This window comes from Poecile atricapillus, chromosome 2 (assembly GCF_030490865.1).
Source record: "Poecile atricapillus isolate bPoeAtr1 chromosome 2, bPoeAtr1.hap1, whole genome shotgun sequence".
NCBI classification, from domain to species: Eukaryota; Metazoa; Chordata; class Aves; order Passeriformes; family Paridae; genus Poecile; species Poecile atricapillus.
The window spans coordinates 31,187,851-31,205,720 of NC_081250.1; the positions used below are offsets into that span (position 1 = coordinate 31,187,851).

At 42.1% G+C, this 17,870-nt stretch overlaps 1 protein-coding gene across 2 annotated transcripts in view; it reads left to right on the forward strand.

Annotated features, from left to right (window-relative positions):
• The first annotated feature begins 3,089 nt into the window (after window positions 1–3,089).
• ITGB8 (integrin subunit beta 8) overlaps window positions 3,090–17,870 on the forward strand; it is a 46,633-nt gene continuing 31,852 nt past the window's right edge. For both annotated transcript variants that reach the window (XM_058833089.1, XM_058833090.1), the window contains exon 1: window positions 3,090–3,276. In XM_058833089.1, coding sequence (XP_058689072.1) covers window positions 3,147–3,276 — 130 coding nt within the window. In that variant the 5' untranslated portion in view covers window positions 3,090–3,146. The remainder of the gene's footprint in view (window positions 3,277–17,870) is intronic.

Consider the following 17,870-nt stretch of genomic DNA (forward strand, 5'->3'; position numbering starts at 1 on the left):
GCAGAGTTTTAGTATCTTATAAGAAAATGTGTCACAACTTCTTCAGAATTACAAAATAAAAGCACATTTTGCTAAAAAAAAAAAAAGTGTATTGTATCAGGCAGTATATATGGAATTATATGTAGAATTTTTCTGTGTATAATAAACAGCATAAGTGTATTGTTTGTAGTCTGCACTTCTAAGGAAGAGGCCTATGACTTCTTAGCAATTGTTTTTTTGGGAATTGTCACTGATTTTGAATTGTTCCATCATTTTTAATCGATATAAAGGATTTTCAAAATACACTGACCTTTTTATATGAAATAGATGCAGTTTTAGATTCAAATGTTGTATAAAGAAATTAACCCAAGTGATAGAAAATGCAATTGTATCTGACAGGCAAGCATATGATTCTTTTAGTTAGTTACAGTGAAAAAAAAATCAAATTTGCATGTCAATGGGAACAAATGAAGCCACTAAATCCAAAACAATCACTGCACTCTTGCAAGATTCTATACTATTAAAATACGGAAGTTGGAGGAAAGTAAAATTAATTTAACAACACCAAAATGCTTTTTCTGGGGATTTTAATTGTGTCTAAGATTCCATGATAATTTAAGAAATCACAAGATTGGACAATGAACACTTTTTATTTTAAAAAAAGTTTTGATATTAGAAGTTATAAAACACCATCAATCTTCCCTTTGCAGTCCTGGTTTGGACTCTCCCCCATGAAATGGCACATTAATGATGTTTGGAAACATTCAACCAAAAAAGGAACATGGTTTTTGTAAGAAAAGTTTTGGGCTTTTTGACCAGCTCTAGTTAACATTCATTGCAGATGCAATATTTTCAAAGCTGTTTCCTGAAAAGAGAGACTATTCACCAACAAGGTGATAGAAGATTGCATTTTGTTTCAATGAAGCAAATGTAAATACTGGAAAGAAGCCACAGTTGTAACACTTCAAGAAATTTGGCATACATGTAATATAATAACACACTTTCCACCACAAAAATTTGTAGAATAACTTAGGTTGGAAAAAGCCCCCTGAGGCCCAACCATCCCTCTGCTTCCCAATTAGTTCAGTCTGCTTGGGAACATGTTCAGTTGAGTTTCAACTCTCTCCAAGGATGGAGATTCCACAAACACATTGCTTCAAAGATTCACAGCCCTGTGGATAGGACAATGGGTTGAAACTTTAAATCCATTTCCAGGGGTGTTAAATTCCTTGTTACACGAGTCCTGTAGATGCTACACTTCTCAGTGTCATTGCATATGGCTTTCTCACATCCCATATCCCCATTTGGGCTGTGACCACTCAAGGAATGATAGTCAGATGTCTGAAACGGGGGATTTTTCCGAAATGAAGCAAAAGAGAGGATACATCATTTAAAAACTCCCATGAGTGGAACTTCGGGATTGCTTCATTGCCAACTCTTCCTCAGCACTCTTGAACAAACTCACCGTGTTCAGTTTATATATCATATATATCATATCATATAAAATATATGATATATATTTTATATATCACCTCTGACATTCAGGTGCTAAACCATCCATAGCTCCTCAAGGCTTAGCACAGGACTGAAAAGGCTCCCGCAGCCCTTCATTCGCAAGGACAGTGAAACAGCACACTGTTTACACTGGTTGCATTTGCAGGATTTAATAACGTTGTACCCTGCACAGACAGACTTGGATGCGGCATAGAGATCCTTTTAGGATCCTGCGTGCACTCTCACCTGTTGCCGGTATCGGAAATGAAGGATGCCACGGGGCTATCCACCAGACACCCTTGGCCGGCACACCTACCCCCCAAAACGCAGCCGGGCGGGGGCCCGGCCACCGGCGTGTGACGGGGCGAGGCGCCCAGGTGGGTTTTACCTGCCGGGAAAACGCCTGCACCCACAGCTTCCCCGGGGAGCGGAGCCCTCCAGAGGAGCACAGCGACATGAGCTGCCGGGAGCGGAGCCGGGCCGGGCGGGGCGGCGGCCGGAGCTCGCACCTTGGCCCGGCGGGGCTTTCCTGGCCCGCACGGCGCGGTACTTTCCCATACGGTTAACCTTTGCGTTACTGCCACTGCGCCCGGAGGGGTGGAAACTCCGGGCAGATATCATTCGGGGAGGGCGGTAAAGGAGGTGTTTTTACGTGACACGAAGTGACCGGGGACGATTCGCCGGCCCCCACCAGGGGCCGGCGCGCTGCTGCCAGCGGGACGCCCTGGGGGCAACGCCGGCGTCCGTGGGGCCGGGGGCAGCGCCGCGGGGTGCGGAGGTGGTGACGGTGACGAGGGCCGGCCCTGCCGGCGGGGAGGGGCGGGGCAGAGCGGCTGCCACGGGGCCGAAGCGGCGGGTGAGGTGCGGCGGGGGCTGGCAGCGCGGCGCTCTGCCCGAGGCCTTCGCCCGTCTCCTCGCCCGGGGGCAGCGGCCGTACCGAGCTCGGGGAGCCGCGACCGGAGCCGCCGCCGAACAAAGGCGCGGGCGGGCGCAGTGACTTCACCGCCGGGCCCGCCCCCGCACTCCCGCCCGCGGAACCTGCCCCGCTGCCGTCTCCTGGCAACCCGCGGGGACCCGCGGGCCCGGCGAGCCCTCTCCGCTCTGGGGCCGGACAGCGCCGCGCAGCGCCGCCGGCCGCGGTCCCCTGCTCTCCCCTCGCCGTCCTCAGCAGACCCCGTCCCCCCGGCGGCGGCTCGGCACGGCGGCGGGCAGCCCCCACCTGGCTCCGGCGGGGGCGGGCAGGGGGCGGCTGTCCCCGCCCCTCCCGGCAGCCGCCCTCTTCGCCCGAGGGAGGTGCGGAGCCGCCGCCGCCGCTCCCCGCGCGGTGCCAGGAGCCTCCCCGCGCCCCCCGGGCAGGGCGGGCGGCGAGGCGCCCCTGGCGCGCCGGGCTGGAGGCGGATGGAGGGAGCCAAGCTCCGCGCTCGGCCGGGGCCCCGCTGCTGCCGGGGGGGGGCCGGCCCTGGCAGGGCGCGGGGGCGCGGCAGGCGCTGCCCCCGAGATGCGGCGGCCCCCGCCCGCCCCGCCGAGCGCCCTACCTGTGCCGGGCCCGCCGCCGCCCCTCCCCCGGCCCCGCCGCCGCCGCCCCCGCGGGGGCCGGGACTGATCGCGCCGCGGCGCCGAGACACGGCCCCGAGAAGAGGGCGAGAGAGCGGGAGCGGTGCCGGCCGCGGCGCATGATGTGGGTGCCGCTGCTGGCGTGCCTCACCGCGGGGATCGTCTCCGTGCCCAGGTGCCAGCGCGGCCCCGGAGCCTTCCTCGGGGCGGCCCGGCTGCTGGCGGCCGTGCCGGGACTCTGCCAGCGCTGTAAGTGTCCGAGCGCCTGGGGCTGCTCGCCGTGGCCCGGCTGCTTGGGGTTTGGTTGTGGCGCGGGGTCGTGCGTGGGCGGGGGGCTTGCCCGGGCCCAGCGGCTGCCTTGGGGCGCAGCGCTGACAGCCGGGACCGCCCGGCGCCACCGGCACTCGGCGGCCGGGCGGGCCGAGCCGGCGGGCGGACTGTACCTGCAGGGAGAGCAGGGCTGGAGCGGCCGGCCCCTGCCCAAGCCCTACACCAGCAGGGCCAGCCCGTGGTTTAAATATCCACGCCGGGGGCGTCCCGCCTTTAGGGAGCCCAGGTAGCGCCCGGGGAGCCGGAGGGAGTATCGCGCTCCCGGGTGCTGCGGCTCTTGAAGTGCACCCTCTGCAACACGCCGTGAAGCGGACCCGCCCGGGGGAGCCAGGCTGGGGATGGACAGGTCTTGGGGATGGTTACACTCTGTTTTACGTCGTTTATATGGCATGCAGTGGCAGGGTTAAATAGGGATAGAGCTACAAGAATATCTTCTGTTTACCTTGCATGTTGACAGTTCCCCGGGAGCTACGGTCCTCGGGTGAAAAAGGCTCTGGTAAATGTGGATAACCCCTCGCGTTGTGGAATTGCTACCCAAAGCCTCGGGCATCAGTTTTAATGTGTGCAGGCTGAGAGGAGTTTGTGCAAAGGTACCTTAGGTAGTGCAGCAGTTGACAGAGCAAGCAGGTTAGTCAAGTATTTCATAAAGGATCTTACTTTCAGTGGACATGAAAACAGATCTGGTTGTCAGTCATCTTTCTGTATTTTTTTCTGCTTGTGGAATAATTGGCATTTCCCAACTTAAGCCTGGAGCTGATTTAAAATGTTAACATGTAACCTCTAAACTAAGATTTACAATGGGAACAATGTATTAGTCTTAAGTTCTTTATTGCATATGTGACAAATGCATGCCTAATTCAGTAGGATTTGCCCAGTGCTATTAAAAACAATGGAATAATTTGTTAACTTTCATAGGATAATTTATTTTGCGTTTTTGGCTTTGTATTTTGAATTCAGAACCAAACTAAATGTCAATAGGAAAAATAAAATATATTATTAAATTTCTTATGAAACATGACATCTTGTATGTAGTATCCCAGATTCTTTTTTGTGCAGTGCAATTGAGTTGAAAGGCTAATTGAAACTTTATGAAGAGGATGGTTCTGTGCCTGAATGCAGTGTTGTGCTTGCTCATGAGTGTAGTTCCTGGTTACATACTAGTGCAAATAATGCATCAGAACAGAATGCCACAGGGGGGAGGTTGTGCATGGGGCTTTTGTGCCAAAGGATGCTTGCTGTCTTTGTTGTGCTTCATAGTGAAAATATATATGGGCAATGCGTCATGGGTTATGTGTTTATTGTGACAACAGCTCTCAGATCGGGCAGACTGTAACTCAGATAGACCTTGTTTTTTCCTTTTCATTTGAAATCTCTGCTAATTCATGAAAGCTGAAAGGCACACTGAATTCTTTCCTTCATACATAATCACTTTACAGCTACAGCCACAGTTGAAGCAAGAAGAGTGTTCTGTTTTGTTTTTCTGTGAATGAACATGTGAATTATTTTTTTCTTGTTAATGTTGTTTGTGATTTTTACATTTGGCTGAGATATCCAGTGCAGCACCACCTGGATTCTTTGAATGTCTGCAGGCTGCTTTGAGAAAGACTGGGCAGCAGCTCTATGTACAGATATTTGGCAGCATGGCTTTGTTCAAGCAGCCACTCCTCTTTTCTTCTGCATCGACAGTGCTGGGCATGGCAAAAAGCATCGTGCTGTTCCTGTGCCATCAGCAAGTCCAATTTATTTATGTGCAGAGTTGGCAGGACCTGCATATCTGTTGCACTGAATCTCCAGTTCTGAAAGAGACTAGAAATAATATGAAATGTACATGGAACTTAAATTTATTTCATTCTTGTTGGAGCTTTTGTAGCTCTTCTAATTGAAAAATGGAGAGCTTGATACTACCTGAGGTATTTGTTCTGCAAACTGCAGTTTGAGATGTGAGTCATTGCTTGGGGATAATTAAAGGTAAAATTCAGCCCAGTGTTTGAAGTTATAAGGAGTGCAAAAGGAAATCTCACAATGCTGTAAATTTGCAATTCCCAAATTACAGGTTCTGTAAGCTCAGATAAAAAGAGTAGTGTTGCTGCCTTTTACAAAGAGTCCCTTGTTCAATAAGTCTCACCAAAAGGAAATTTGCAGTTCAGTAAGCCAACTATAACAAATACCTGACATAAGAATCAAGCTAGTTCTGTAGGGATTTCTACAGATCCCTACATTTATGTTTGAACATTAAAACCCAACAAACTCCTAAAGATGTAAACCAGTGAACTGAATAAATTGGATTCTACAGCAGGAGCATGTGTATGCATTGTGTTAACCAGTTGAGTAAGTGCTCACTTCAGTGAAGACAGTTCCCTTGCCCTGTTCAGAAACCAACTGCTGAAACTTTTTACCAGCTGTTATAAGCACATGGGTTATGGGGGCTTATGTGCAGAGGAATGACTGATTGGTCAGGGTTAACAGAGGACATTGGTTCAAATGTCATCAGTGTCCCCAAACCAGTTATAATTAATATTAAAATCTGGAAACTATTTGTCACTTTCCAAAACACCTAGGGAGTTATTCCTCTACGAAGCTGAAGTAAGTAGAGTGTACTTGTGATGGAATGAAAATCTTGATCTCTGATTTAAAAGGTGGAGAACAGTCACACAGTAATTCGCTTAGGTAGTTGTGATTGATGTGTTTCTTTAAATACCAACTTCAAAAATTGGGAATTTCAGTCTTCTTGAGAGTGTCATTTGGAAAGACCACTGGAGAAAGTGGGGGATCTGTGATCATGAAGGGGTCAGTTACTAATTGATTTGTGCCAATAGTATGGCTTTTGATTCATTAATTTTTTACCATCAAGGTCTTTGGTGCTTCACCAGTCTTATGACATCAGATTTCCATGTGTTCCCGCTAGTAAAAGAAAATTATTAACCATTTCTGTGTTACTTCTCAAAGGAATAAGAAAAGCTATTCAAACCACCCATGGGAGTTTTTGAAGAGAGGTGCTGAGGAAATGTCCCATGGCACACACACAAGTGCACAAAAATGTCTGAAATAAAAGATACGTCATGATAGCTTTAATTGGTGTTTGTCTCTTAATTCTTTTGTGTACACATGTGGTCCATTTTCTTTTGAGACTCAGTGTAGGAATCTGAATTGTATGGAATGCCCAACACTGAGCCAGTTAAATACCATACAAGAAGAGAAAACCTATTTTTCATTTCCTGAGTCTGCGTGGGTGATCTGCTTCCTCGGGGTAATGGACCATCTTTGGGAAAGCCAACCTTTTGGCAACCTTTGGGAACCAGCCTTTGGGAAGAACAGCCTGGGTGTTTGAGAGGGCCGTGAGTTGTGGTTCAGAGGAATAGTAAGGGGGAGGTTTATTTATGTGCATGTTGCTCAAGGAGTGTATTTTGCCAATAATATGCATACATTTGCTTTGCAAATTGTACACTTTTCAATCTCTTGCAATTTCATGTCTCTTCAGGGGGCTTATGTGGTAAGTTTTTTTTTTATTTCATGTTTTTTACAAGTTGAATGAAACTTGTAGTTGCATGTGTAGTATTTACAATGTTTTCATGCTACAGATATTTGAGATGAGACTGGGAAAAGAGGAGAAGGGCAGTTTATGAACTAAAATAGCAAGTTTACTCTTGATGCTCTGGGAGGGTTGTTTCTGTCATTTTGGATATGCTGTTGCTGAGGAAAGTGGTCAAGGCAGTCTAAAGAATGCATGCAGCAGAAATACTCTCTACAATTTGAAGAGGCAGTTGCTTCTTTTTCGGCCTTTAAACTTTCAAGGACTGGAACAACTGAGAGAGCAAAAATTACACCCCAGTAATTAATCAAGAAGCCTGAATGAATAAATTTGATTTTCCATTAAAGTACAATCTGAGTTTAATTTACTTCCCCAAACCATCAGAAAGATGTCAGTATGTGAACTTCATGGAAGCCAAAGAAAGTCTTCATTAAATGACCCCTCATTCCACAAGCGGACATTAAAATGTCAGATTATAACCTCCTGTATACTTTATAGAGCACATAAATATTTTTCAAATCCCTATGAAGAATTTGTGATTTGTCCATGTTGTGTCTTGAGTTTGGGACCATTAGGACTAATTACTAATTACAGCAGGAGAAGAAAAATTGCAGGTATTTTATTTACAAATATTGTAAGTTGACATGGGCTGCTGATATTTATCAAGACTTTTTCAGAAAGTCAGTCATCATTATTTTTGTAAGTTCTTACTTAGAAACTAGGGACCTCACGTTTCTAGGTGCCTTCTCCCAAGGAACAAGTTGTAGGATGAGAGGAAATAGCATCAAGTTGTGCCAGGGAAGGTTTAAATTGGATAGCAAGAAAAATTTCTTCACTGGAAGGGCTTTCAAGCCATGGAACAGGCTTCCTTGGGAAGTGGTAGAGTCATCATCCCTGGAGAGATTTAAAAGACACTTAGATGTGATACTTAGGAACATGTTTTAGTGGTGGGCTGGTGCTGGGTTAACAGTTGGACTAGAGGATTTAAAGGGTCTTTTCCAGCCTAAACGATCCCATGATTCAAGGAGGTACATGTGCCTTTCTTATCCTCATCTCTGAAAAATTCCACCACTTATATGAAGGTGGAATCATTCAGGGCAAAAAACTTGAAGAACAGAAGCCTCAGATAGGTGCATATAAACACAAGTTTTTCATGTAAATATATATCAATGTAGAGGATTAGTGCTGGACTTGGCTTTATTGGGTTAAGTGCTGGGCTACGTGACCTTAGCCGTCCTTTCCAACCTAAATTACTCTTGATTCTATCCTATGATTCTATGAATAGATCTGATGTAAGAAACACTAATGTACAAATTAAATTACATTAGCTACATGATTTTTTTTTTTTTCAACAATGTATATTTTAAAAACTGCATATAGAAAAACTACTTTTTAAGATCAGGATAGCTGTATCTTAGGCAGTGATTAAGATTTGATGGGTTCTGTCAGGGTAAGAAGGACAAGTGGAATAGCTTGGTGTTCTGACCTTTAAAGTTTGCTCAGTGTTCTTAAAATATATTAATGACACTAAAGATATATGTTATATTTTTGAAACTTATATATGTGAACTATTTAGTGCTTTTACTGTAACTGGTAATCCAGACATATTGGTATAAATTTGACTTCTCATGATGAAATTACTGAAAACAGAGAACCAGAGAATATTGGTTCCTTTTTTTTAATAAACTTTCTGTGGTTTTTTGATTGTTTTTTTTTCTTTTTAATTCTTAAGGCCTAGGTGTTTCTCATTCTACTTGCACCCTCCTTTTCAGTAAAATCTTGTTTTCAAAATTCCTGTATCTCCACTACTAATTGCTGACTTCTGTCAAACCAGTGGAAAGATGTAATAATTCTTTCTCATCTGCTTAAGCAAACATAATTTTTGATGGACAAAGTAGGATATGGTCTGTTATTCCTTTCTAAGTACTTGAACTTTATTAATTTTTTTTCCTTTTGGCAGTTTAAATGGACTTGGGCTATTTAGTTTAACTTTTGGGAAGGAAGTGGGGCTCTAATGAATTAGTTCACTGTACACTGTAATGGAACCTTTCTCCAAGAAGAAAAGTAAGCTTCTTGCCAGCCATTCAGGATTCCCCTTGTTCTGGTGGCAGAACAAGAATAACCCCTTGAGCAAAATGTAAGTGTTTCAGGATGACTGGAATTTACAGCATTAGAAAGCTGCCAAAAAAGCAACTTCTAACTGAGGCTAAATTGGCCTAAATTGAAAACTTTGCAAAGCTCATAATTGAATTTTTTCTTTATATGTTTCTCTGCTTCCCATGACTTCACTGTCATATGCCTGTGGTAATTTCTTGGTATTTACCCATGGTGACAATAATAATGAGTCTGAAGAATTTATGGTCATCAAAAGATACTGAGACAAGTATTTTAACTATGATTATTGGAGGAGTACATTTCTGTAGCTTCAGGCAGGTAGAATGATGTTCCTGTATGTTTTATTTTTATTTTACTTCAGGCCTCTTCTCTGCCCACTGATTTGGGAGTTAGGTTGTTAGCAGCAGTAGTTCATTGGGCTCAGATATTGAAAACCTTAGTAATTTTGGTGTTTTGCAGTTTTAGCAGTGTTACGAATACAGCTGCATGATGTATGGTGGCATCACAAAAGTAGTCCAAGTCTGATTAAACTAGTAGCTGCCCTTTCCAAAATAAATTCTGTTCCTTCCTGATGTTCAAGGGAATTAGGCTAAGTGAATTCTATTTGTTTGATAATTAAGAGTACAATTTATTTCCATCCTGTCTTTGCAGGGTGGAAAGGGTTAGTAGTGTGCTGAGGATAACTTGCCTCTCAGATGGGAGCTTCTTCCTGGAAACAACTGAGTCCCCATCCTTTTGTTCAAATAAGACTACCAGGAAATGAGAAAACTTGTAGCAACTTAAACACTGGCACAAATGGCACAAAATCGCTAAATAAAACTAATGACATCAGCAAGCAGGCGCTTCCAATTTAAGCAAAGTTTTTGGTGTGCATTTTGCTGTTAAAAATGTTGTGGCATTGCTTCAGAACATTAAATAAACCACTACCTGTTTAAAACCTAGAATTTGCACGTTTGAAGCCTGTCCCTTAGAAAGCATTTAAGCTGCATCTGCAGACCATACACATATGTGAATACTTCCTTGAAGGAGCAGAAGCAGAAGCTTGCATTCAAACAGTCTGTGTGCACCTGTAGTTTAGTTATAGTTAGTATGTGAGCTGCAGTCACTGTGTAATCTTTGCCCCCAGATTATAAAAATTTAACAAGCTAAACCTAAAGTAGAGGTTGGTCAGTGTCTTTTCCTAGACAGGTGGGTTGGGTTTTGATGTTTTTAGTTAGGAAAAAAACCCATAAAGTTTTTGTACCGATTTGTCTCAGGGACAATAACCATCTATGGAGATTGAAAATCCTATTGAAAAGCAAATTACTGAAATAACAAATACCAAAGATTTGGTATTCTAGAAAACAGTAACATTTTTTATGTAGCCCTCTTCAATAAATGCTCCTCCCAATCTTGTGGACTACATACAAGTCCTTAGGGAGTGATGGTTATCCTCTCTGATAGCAGTCTTCATTTTTTTTTAATATTCTTGAGGTTTTCTCATTGTGAGTGTAAAGTATGTATTATGTTTTCAATGTTTTGTTTTAACTCTGACCTGTCTCCCTAACCCTCACGTGCACAGCTTTTGGTATGGGTGTTTTGGTTTGTTTCAGGAAAATCTTCTGTAAAAGCACAATTCAGTTTATCATTTTGTGTTCGTAACTGAGGGACTTGTCCCCCTAGGTTGTCAGCTTTGGGAATTTCTGTCTAAAATGTAGACTAGATTTGTTCCAAACCACCATGTATGCAGATAATAGAGAGTGAAGTAAGCTCTTTGCATTTCTGTGGACTAAGAACCTATCAGGTGGGTTTTGGTGATGCTGTGTGGGAAGAAATAGCTCTGAGCTATTTTTAGCAGTTGTCGATCCTCTGCACTGCTGCTGGGTATGTGAATGAAGACACAGTGCCAGGATGAGGTCATGCTCGTATGGGGCAGAAAGCAACAGTGTAGTGATGATTAGATATGCAAAGAAAAGTTACATTAGAGAACAATTGGAGGTTGAAGGCCTGGTTTGAGGAGGTAGAGCTATAGAAGATGGTGGGAGATAAAGTTTGGGCTTGTCTTTTATTCAAGGCTGAACTTCAGCAGGCCAAAAGTAGTCATTTTTATCTACCTTTACAACCATCATGACCTCCTAATTAGGTAAGACTTCATAGAATGCACAGGAATATACCAACCATTCAGGGCTGTTGATGGGCTAGCAGTGCTTATTAATACACAAGAAATTAAATTAGCAATGATATTTGGCAGTAGCCTTTCCAGGCTTTGCTTGAGCAGCATGACTATATTCAAGCTGGTCAACTCTGAGGAAGCTTCTAGCAGCTGTAGATGACTGGAGTACAGTGATTCCTGTGCCCAGGTTCCATCCTAGGAAACAATTAGCGCAACTCTGCGCATCTTGAAGTTTCTTTGAAATCAGGGGACTTAATTAAAAAGTCCCTTGAAAGGGATTTAATAAAAAAAAACACATTTTCAGCTCTCTGATTCCGTACGCTTTGCATTTTTTTGGTATAAAGCTGTGCAAACAGGACCATCAAAAGTGTGCTATAAAAGCATTATCTTTTGTGACTGTGGGAAATGTGTCTCTTCTAATGATTTAATCCTACTAAATTTTCCTGTATGTTTTTATTTGCAAAAGATAGGTTAGTTTTTGAAGCCAAGCAGTCTTTGACTCATTGATTGCAGACATGAGTTGCATCAACAAAACGTAACTGTCTCCCAGAAAAGCAGGAAGTTTCATAGAAAGGACAAGCTACAAGCAAAGTTGGCCAAGAAACAAAAATTGTGTTGTGAAAAATTTCAAGGTTGCGTTGCTTGTTTTCATTCTGTATTGTGGCTTAGGAACAAAGACTGGAGTTGTTAATAACTCTGTGTCTCATAGTCAAGGCCGTGTTTGAGACTGTGGTTTGAACATTGTGTTTTTGAGTCCTAACTGTGATATCAGTAGCTACTATGGGTAGTACCTTTTCTAAAATGCTGTTATATACATCTTTCTGGAAAAAAAACCCCTTCAAAATTCATATATATATACATATACATACACATATACATACACATATACATACACATACACATACACATATACATATACAAATACATATATATATATATATATACATGAAAAACTCAGGTTGCTATGCATCTGTCTGAGGCTTATGTTCCCCAAGTCTTCATCTTGAATGATGTGCAGCCTTCATGTAAGTGCTGGAGCTTTTCAAAGAGATGAGGATAAGAAAGACACATATAGGCTCAGAGAATGTCAGGAGTGTCTTCTTGAATCATAGCATCATTTAGGCTGGAAAAAACCCTTAAGATTCTCAAGTCCAACTGTCAGCCCAGCACAAGCCCACCACTAAAACGTGTTCCTGGGCATCATGTTAAGGATGTCTTTTAAATTCCTCTGGAATTTACCACCACTGGATGGTGACTCTACCACTTCCCAGGGCAGCCTGTTCCAAGGCTTAACAACCCTTTCAGTGAAGATATTTTTCTTGGTATCCAATCTAAACCTTCCCTGGCACAACTTTAGGACATTTCCTTTTGTCTTTTTGCTTGTTAGCTGGGAGAAGAGGCCAACCCCCACCTTGCTGCTACATTCTTTCCAGGTAATTGTAGAGTGTGATAAGGCCCCCTCTGAGCCTCTTTTTCTCCCAATCCAACCCCAGCTCCCTCAGCTGCTCCTCATAAGACTTGTGCCAGACCCTTCCCCAGCTCCACTGCCCTTCTCTGGAAGCTCTTCAGAACCTCAATGTCTTTTCTAGCAGATTTCCACCCCCTTTTCCCCACAGCCTGTAGCACCACATGGGGTTGCTCTGACTGAAATGCTGAACCTGGCACTTCCCCTTATTGAACCTTATATACTTGGTTTAAAGCCTTTATGAGTATCATTTGCTAATTACAGAAGTGTCCATATACGTGGTGAGAGCTCCATGTCTACGTGCCATTACAGAGCAGACTTATGATGCATTTTGTGTCCTCCAGCATCAGCTATGACTGTCGTTTTCTGCCAGGGCTTTCCTAATTCTGTGTTGACAGAGGTGTCCTCCCCTTTTTTCTGCGCTGTTCTGCTGAAATCCAGCATCAGCTCTCTCCAGTGGCGTCACTCAGACCTTGCACAATGTGCAAAAAAGGAAGATCTTGGCGCTTTTTCCTGCATGCTTTGCAAAGGCACAAAGTCACACAGGGCAGACTGCTGCATTGCTTTGCATTTTAATGGCTTTTTAAATCACCTGTGTAGCTCTCAGTAATGACCCTCATGTTTAAAAGGTACTCTGTTCTTACAGTAATGCAAATTAATGTGGGAACCCCAAAACTCTCAGGGTGGGGATGGAGTGTGGTATATTGGCAGAGTTAGGAATGGAAAGTCCCTATCAGTTATCAGGATTTGTTCACTAGTGATTCTTTTCGATGCATTTATTTAGATGTGCAGACTTCTTACTCAATTCTCACCTCTACCTCTTACTATCTCTGTAACCACATTATGTTTTATCTCTTCCAATTCCATTTTTCTTTTTAGGAACATTGTAACAGTTGATTTATTAGGTTGGGGGGGGTCCCTTGTTTGTTTTTTTGTTTGGAAAGGTGTTTTTATTCACTTGCCAGGTTTACAGAAGTATTTTTTGGGAGCTCAGAATTTAACATCGTTTGCACCTTTCTTTTACACATCTTTATTTTCTTAGCAAAAATATGTCTCTGCCATGCAGAATTTTAGTTTACTGCTTCTTCTGTTGCTGGCAAAAAAAAAAGCATTTTAAAATCAGTGTGCGGCTTAGCTTCTTTCTGTCTAAATAGTGAAACTGAAGTGCCCGACCATTGATGGGGAAGTGAAACAAATTAGCAAATCCCATAAGTAATAGAAAAAAAGGGAGAGGAAAGAAAAGTTGTTTGGTATTCTTCTCAATAAAATCTTAGGATTTTATTATAAAGCATAAAAAGTGTACAGTATTCAAACTGAAATATTTCCTAGACAAGGTTGAGTACCTCTTAAACCTGATTTTGAGGCATGCCTTGTAATCTTCTTGGAAAATTTTGTGATGACAGAGTGTGTTTTTCTAAAGCGTGGCACAAAAGGCAGAGAGAATTATTTCTTGTTTGGAAGGGAAAAAAGAGGGGAAAACTCCCTAATTCCAGGACTGGGTTTTAGGATTGGCAGTTAAAGCACAGACACTCGTTTTTTTTCCTGTAATCTGAGCAAGTAACTGTCCAACAAAGTAATCACGGAAAAATAATCCCTCCTCTGTAGCATTTTTCTAATGCTTTTCATTGTACCTGCACGCTTGGCCAAAGTGAATTGGGAAGCCATGTGTTAGGTGGGACTGCCACTGTCTCCCCTCTGCAGGGTCTTGTTGCTCTGCTCTGAAGACAGAAAGGTGAAGGTAACTGCAGTATACTGCGTAGCTTTCCTCAGAAATGAGGCTATACGTGAGTTACTGAAGGCCTCATGCATTATCTCTGCAGAGGGATAGCCTGGCTGATTGCTGCCCTAGGATTAGACGCACAATTCAACTAAAACCAGCTCTGTAGAAGCTGGATAATTTCCTATCTTCTTGCCTTAATGAGCGTTCACCAGTCTGAAAGCCACAATCAGGGAATATAAACTGCAAGCTATATTTTGGCTTTCTCTTTTAAGAAAGTGGTACACCCTCCAAAACCAGCACATGCATGTACCAACTGTGAAGATGATACAAATCCAAATTCTTGGCTGTACTTGAACAAAGTTCTATCTGTTTGAAAACCTGTTTAACATCCCCTCTGAGACACCAGAGTGCTTTATTGCTATTTCATCTCTGAGATAAATACCCTGATTGTGATAAGGTCACTTTCATAATAAGGAGGCAGGATGTAATTATAACATATATGATTTTTGTCTTGCCTTGATCCCTCTTGTTGCAGACAGTTTAGACTTGCCACACCTGTGATTACTGTAAATAGCTGCAGTTGTTGGAGCATGGTTGTAATTTTGTGGAGTAGGCTGGAAAAGTGTAGTTTAACCTGATGCACTTTTTATTATATGCATATGCCTGTGCAGTTCCCAGCACAGAATTTGGCCCTTGTTGAAAATACCTTTTGGCATACATCAGTTCAAACTAAGCCAGTAGAAACTAGCCCTGAGTTTTGGCTGAACAGTAACTCAGTCTTGTCTGGACTCGGTTTTTGGTGAAGCGGCAGGAAAAATCTCAGTTCTTTTTTAAGTCAACTCATAAAAAAATATTTCTTGCTTTACAGTGATTTTTTTAAAGCAACTGAAAAGTTTATACTAAAACAGTTACGGTTTTCGAGTACAACTAAATAATAAATATTTGATGAATGAAAGCATGTCCATAAATGTTACTGCTAAAACAGACTATGTGTTTGGGAACCAGAGTAGTGATGTAGACAGAATAATAAATAAAGAATTTAATTCAACTTTTTCAAGTTTCTCTTTATTAAAAACAAAAAAATTCAGCCTTTTGCTCCAATGGTACCAAGCTTGTCTATTGCCAATCTGTGACTTCATGTTGTGAAAATGGAGCTCTTGAGACCAGAGAGTTATCAGCAAAGAAATTTGCATCCAGCAATACTGTATATCTCATTTGTTAAAGTGTTTTATCTGTCATGATCACACTGAAATTGGATTTTAAGGTATTTTTTTCTGTCTTAGCAGTCTGCAAAGGCACACAGACCCCCCTGTATTTTATTTGACAGGCTGTATTAATAAACTAAATCAAGTTTCAATAGATTCAATAAACTAACCATACAGAAAAAAAAAATGGGACAGTTATTTTTCAGTCAGTTTTCCAATGCATCTGGAAAATGGCACATAGACACATATTATTGGGTGTTTTAGTAAGAGTGTATTAAAAAAAAAAGGTGTTAATATTTTGTTATGTGGTCAATGGCATTTAAATTAAAGTATGTATTTCAGAGATAGGATTATATGTCTTAAGAAAGGAGTCTCAGATGTTATTGCAAGAAATTAATTAGGCCATAGTTATTATTTGGCTTCCTCAGTTTACTGATTGCAGTGACAAGGAATTAATCTTCCTTATTCCTTATCTGAATAGCTAGAAATACAGGTTTCTCATTTTCCTATGTCAGCTATTTATTCTTATAAGAACAGCTCTGTCTCTTAAAATGGATATCAACTTGAATGGGTAATCCAAAGTTCATGTAATTTTCTTCCTATTTTGCTCCATGGTGGTCTTAAAACCACTGTTACGCTGCAGATCAGCAACTTATATTTTTCCTTGCCCTTTGACACTTTTACTGAATCTATCACTCTCTTTTCTAGTAACACCTTTCATCTCTGCTGTCTTTGATAGCCAGTTGAAGATGGGAAGGGTGTTTGTGTGCCAAGAACAATTACATTCCTTTTATTTTTACTCCTTCAACAACTCTTCATTCTGAGTCTTTGCACTTTATGAGTACTGTCTAGAAAAGGATCTGTGGCAAGGTCTACTACCCTGTGCATGTCAGTACCTACCCAAAATCTTCATACCTTTTTCCTCCCCTGCAGTATGTGGCCACATTTTCTATGGCCTCCAGGTTTGCTCTTTCAGATTGCAGAACATAAAGTGCAGTTTCTATCTTCTTATAAATGCAAAAAAAGTTTTATTGTGTTAGTGCTGAATGAGCTTGCTCTCATTTTACATCCAAGTAAAACTTGCTGTGTTTGTTTTTATAACAAAAAAAGACCAAACAAAAACCTTTCTGATTTTGTCTTGTTCTTTTCTCTCTCCTTAGGAACTCCTCCTTTATTTATCCCTACCAACCTCTCCCACCCTTTAATCAGTTTTCCCTGCGTTCCAGCACCTTCCTGGGCTGCTTTTCAACTTACTGTTTATATCATACCTGTAGCTCTCCTTTTCATTTATGCTTTTTATTTTTTTCTCACATTGCTTTCATGGCAAAAATTGTCAGCAGCAGTCGATATTAAACAGAAATATTGGTCTGACCTAAATTATTTAAATTGCCACTAACCTACATAATGTCAGTATAATGCTGCAATTGTGCTGCACTAGGCTTGTTAATACTGACAATGGTATATGTGTTGTTGATACTAAGAACGTGCAGACTGTGACTAGTGCCTTGCATCAGCCATCATTCTAAGTGGCTTGCTGAAAATCAGCTGTTCATATGATACAGGATCTCATCTTAGAATCCATAGCTGAAACCAGGAAAAAAAAGTATTAAAAAAAAGTATTTTAGTACATATTTTCCTAATACAGCTGTTCATTCTGAGAGGTTTGTCTCATTACCTAAAAAGAGAGATGGTTTGTATTGTTATTGCAGGTTGGAAAGAAATAATCTGAGAGACAGTGCATGTAGCCAAAACTCACGGATGAAAACCAAGCGTTTCATCAAACTGTTTTGATATGATGATGCACTCTATCACAATGTACCAGTTAACATATGTAGCCTTTTGTTGTATGCAGAAATTAAATTTATTTTGTTCCCTGTGTATTTTCTAATATGGCATGCTGAATATGCCATACAGCAGTGTTCTTAAACAGCACTACTACAAAGCTGTGCGTTTTGTGCCCTCTATATAACTCTTAGCAGGTGACTTCTGTCTTGTTTAGAGGTGCACTGTACTGCAAGAGACTTGTGCTCAACATGCTGAAAGGATACGCTAATGCTGGCATTCAAGCTGAGCTGGCCCAGTCCCTTGAAAAGACTCCTCTTCTCAATACCAACTGCCAAAGTTTCATAGGAAAGAGTAGTAACTTAAGCAATAATCTATAAAACAAAGATGTGAAAAGGATATAAAGGACTTTGCTGGTAGACATGTAAGTAGGCACAATTTTTGCAGTTGGTACAGAATGATGTGTCTTCAATCTGTGACACATGTAGTGTTGGATACATTTCTATTTGCTTCTGGAAAAGAAAATCTTCCTCTTCTGGGAAACT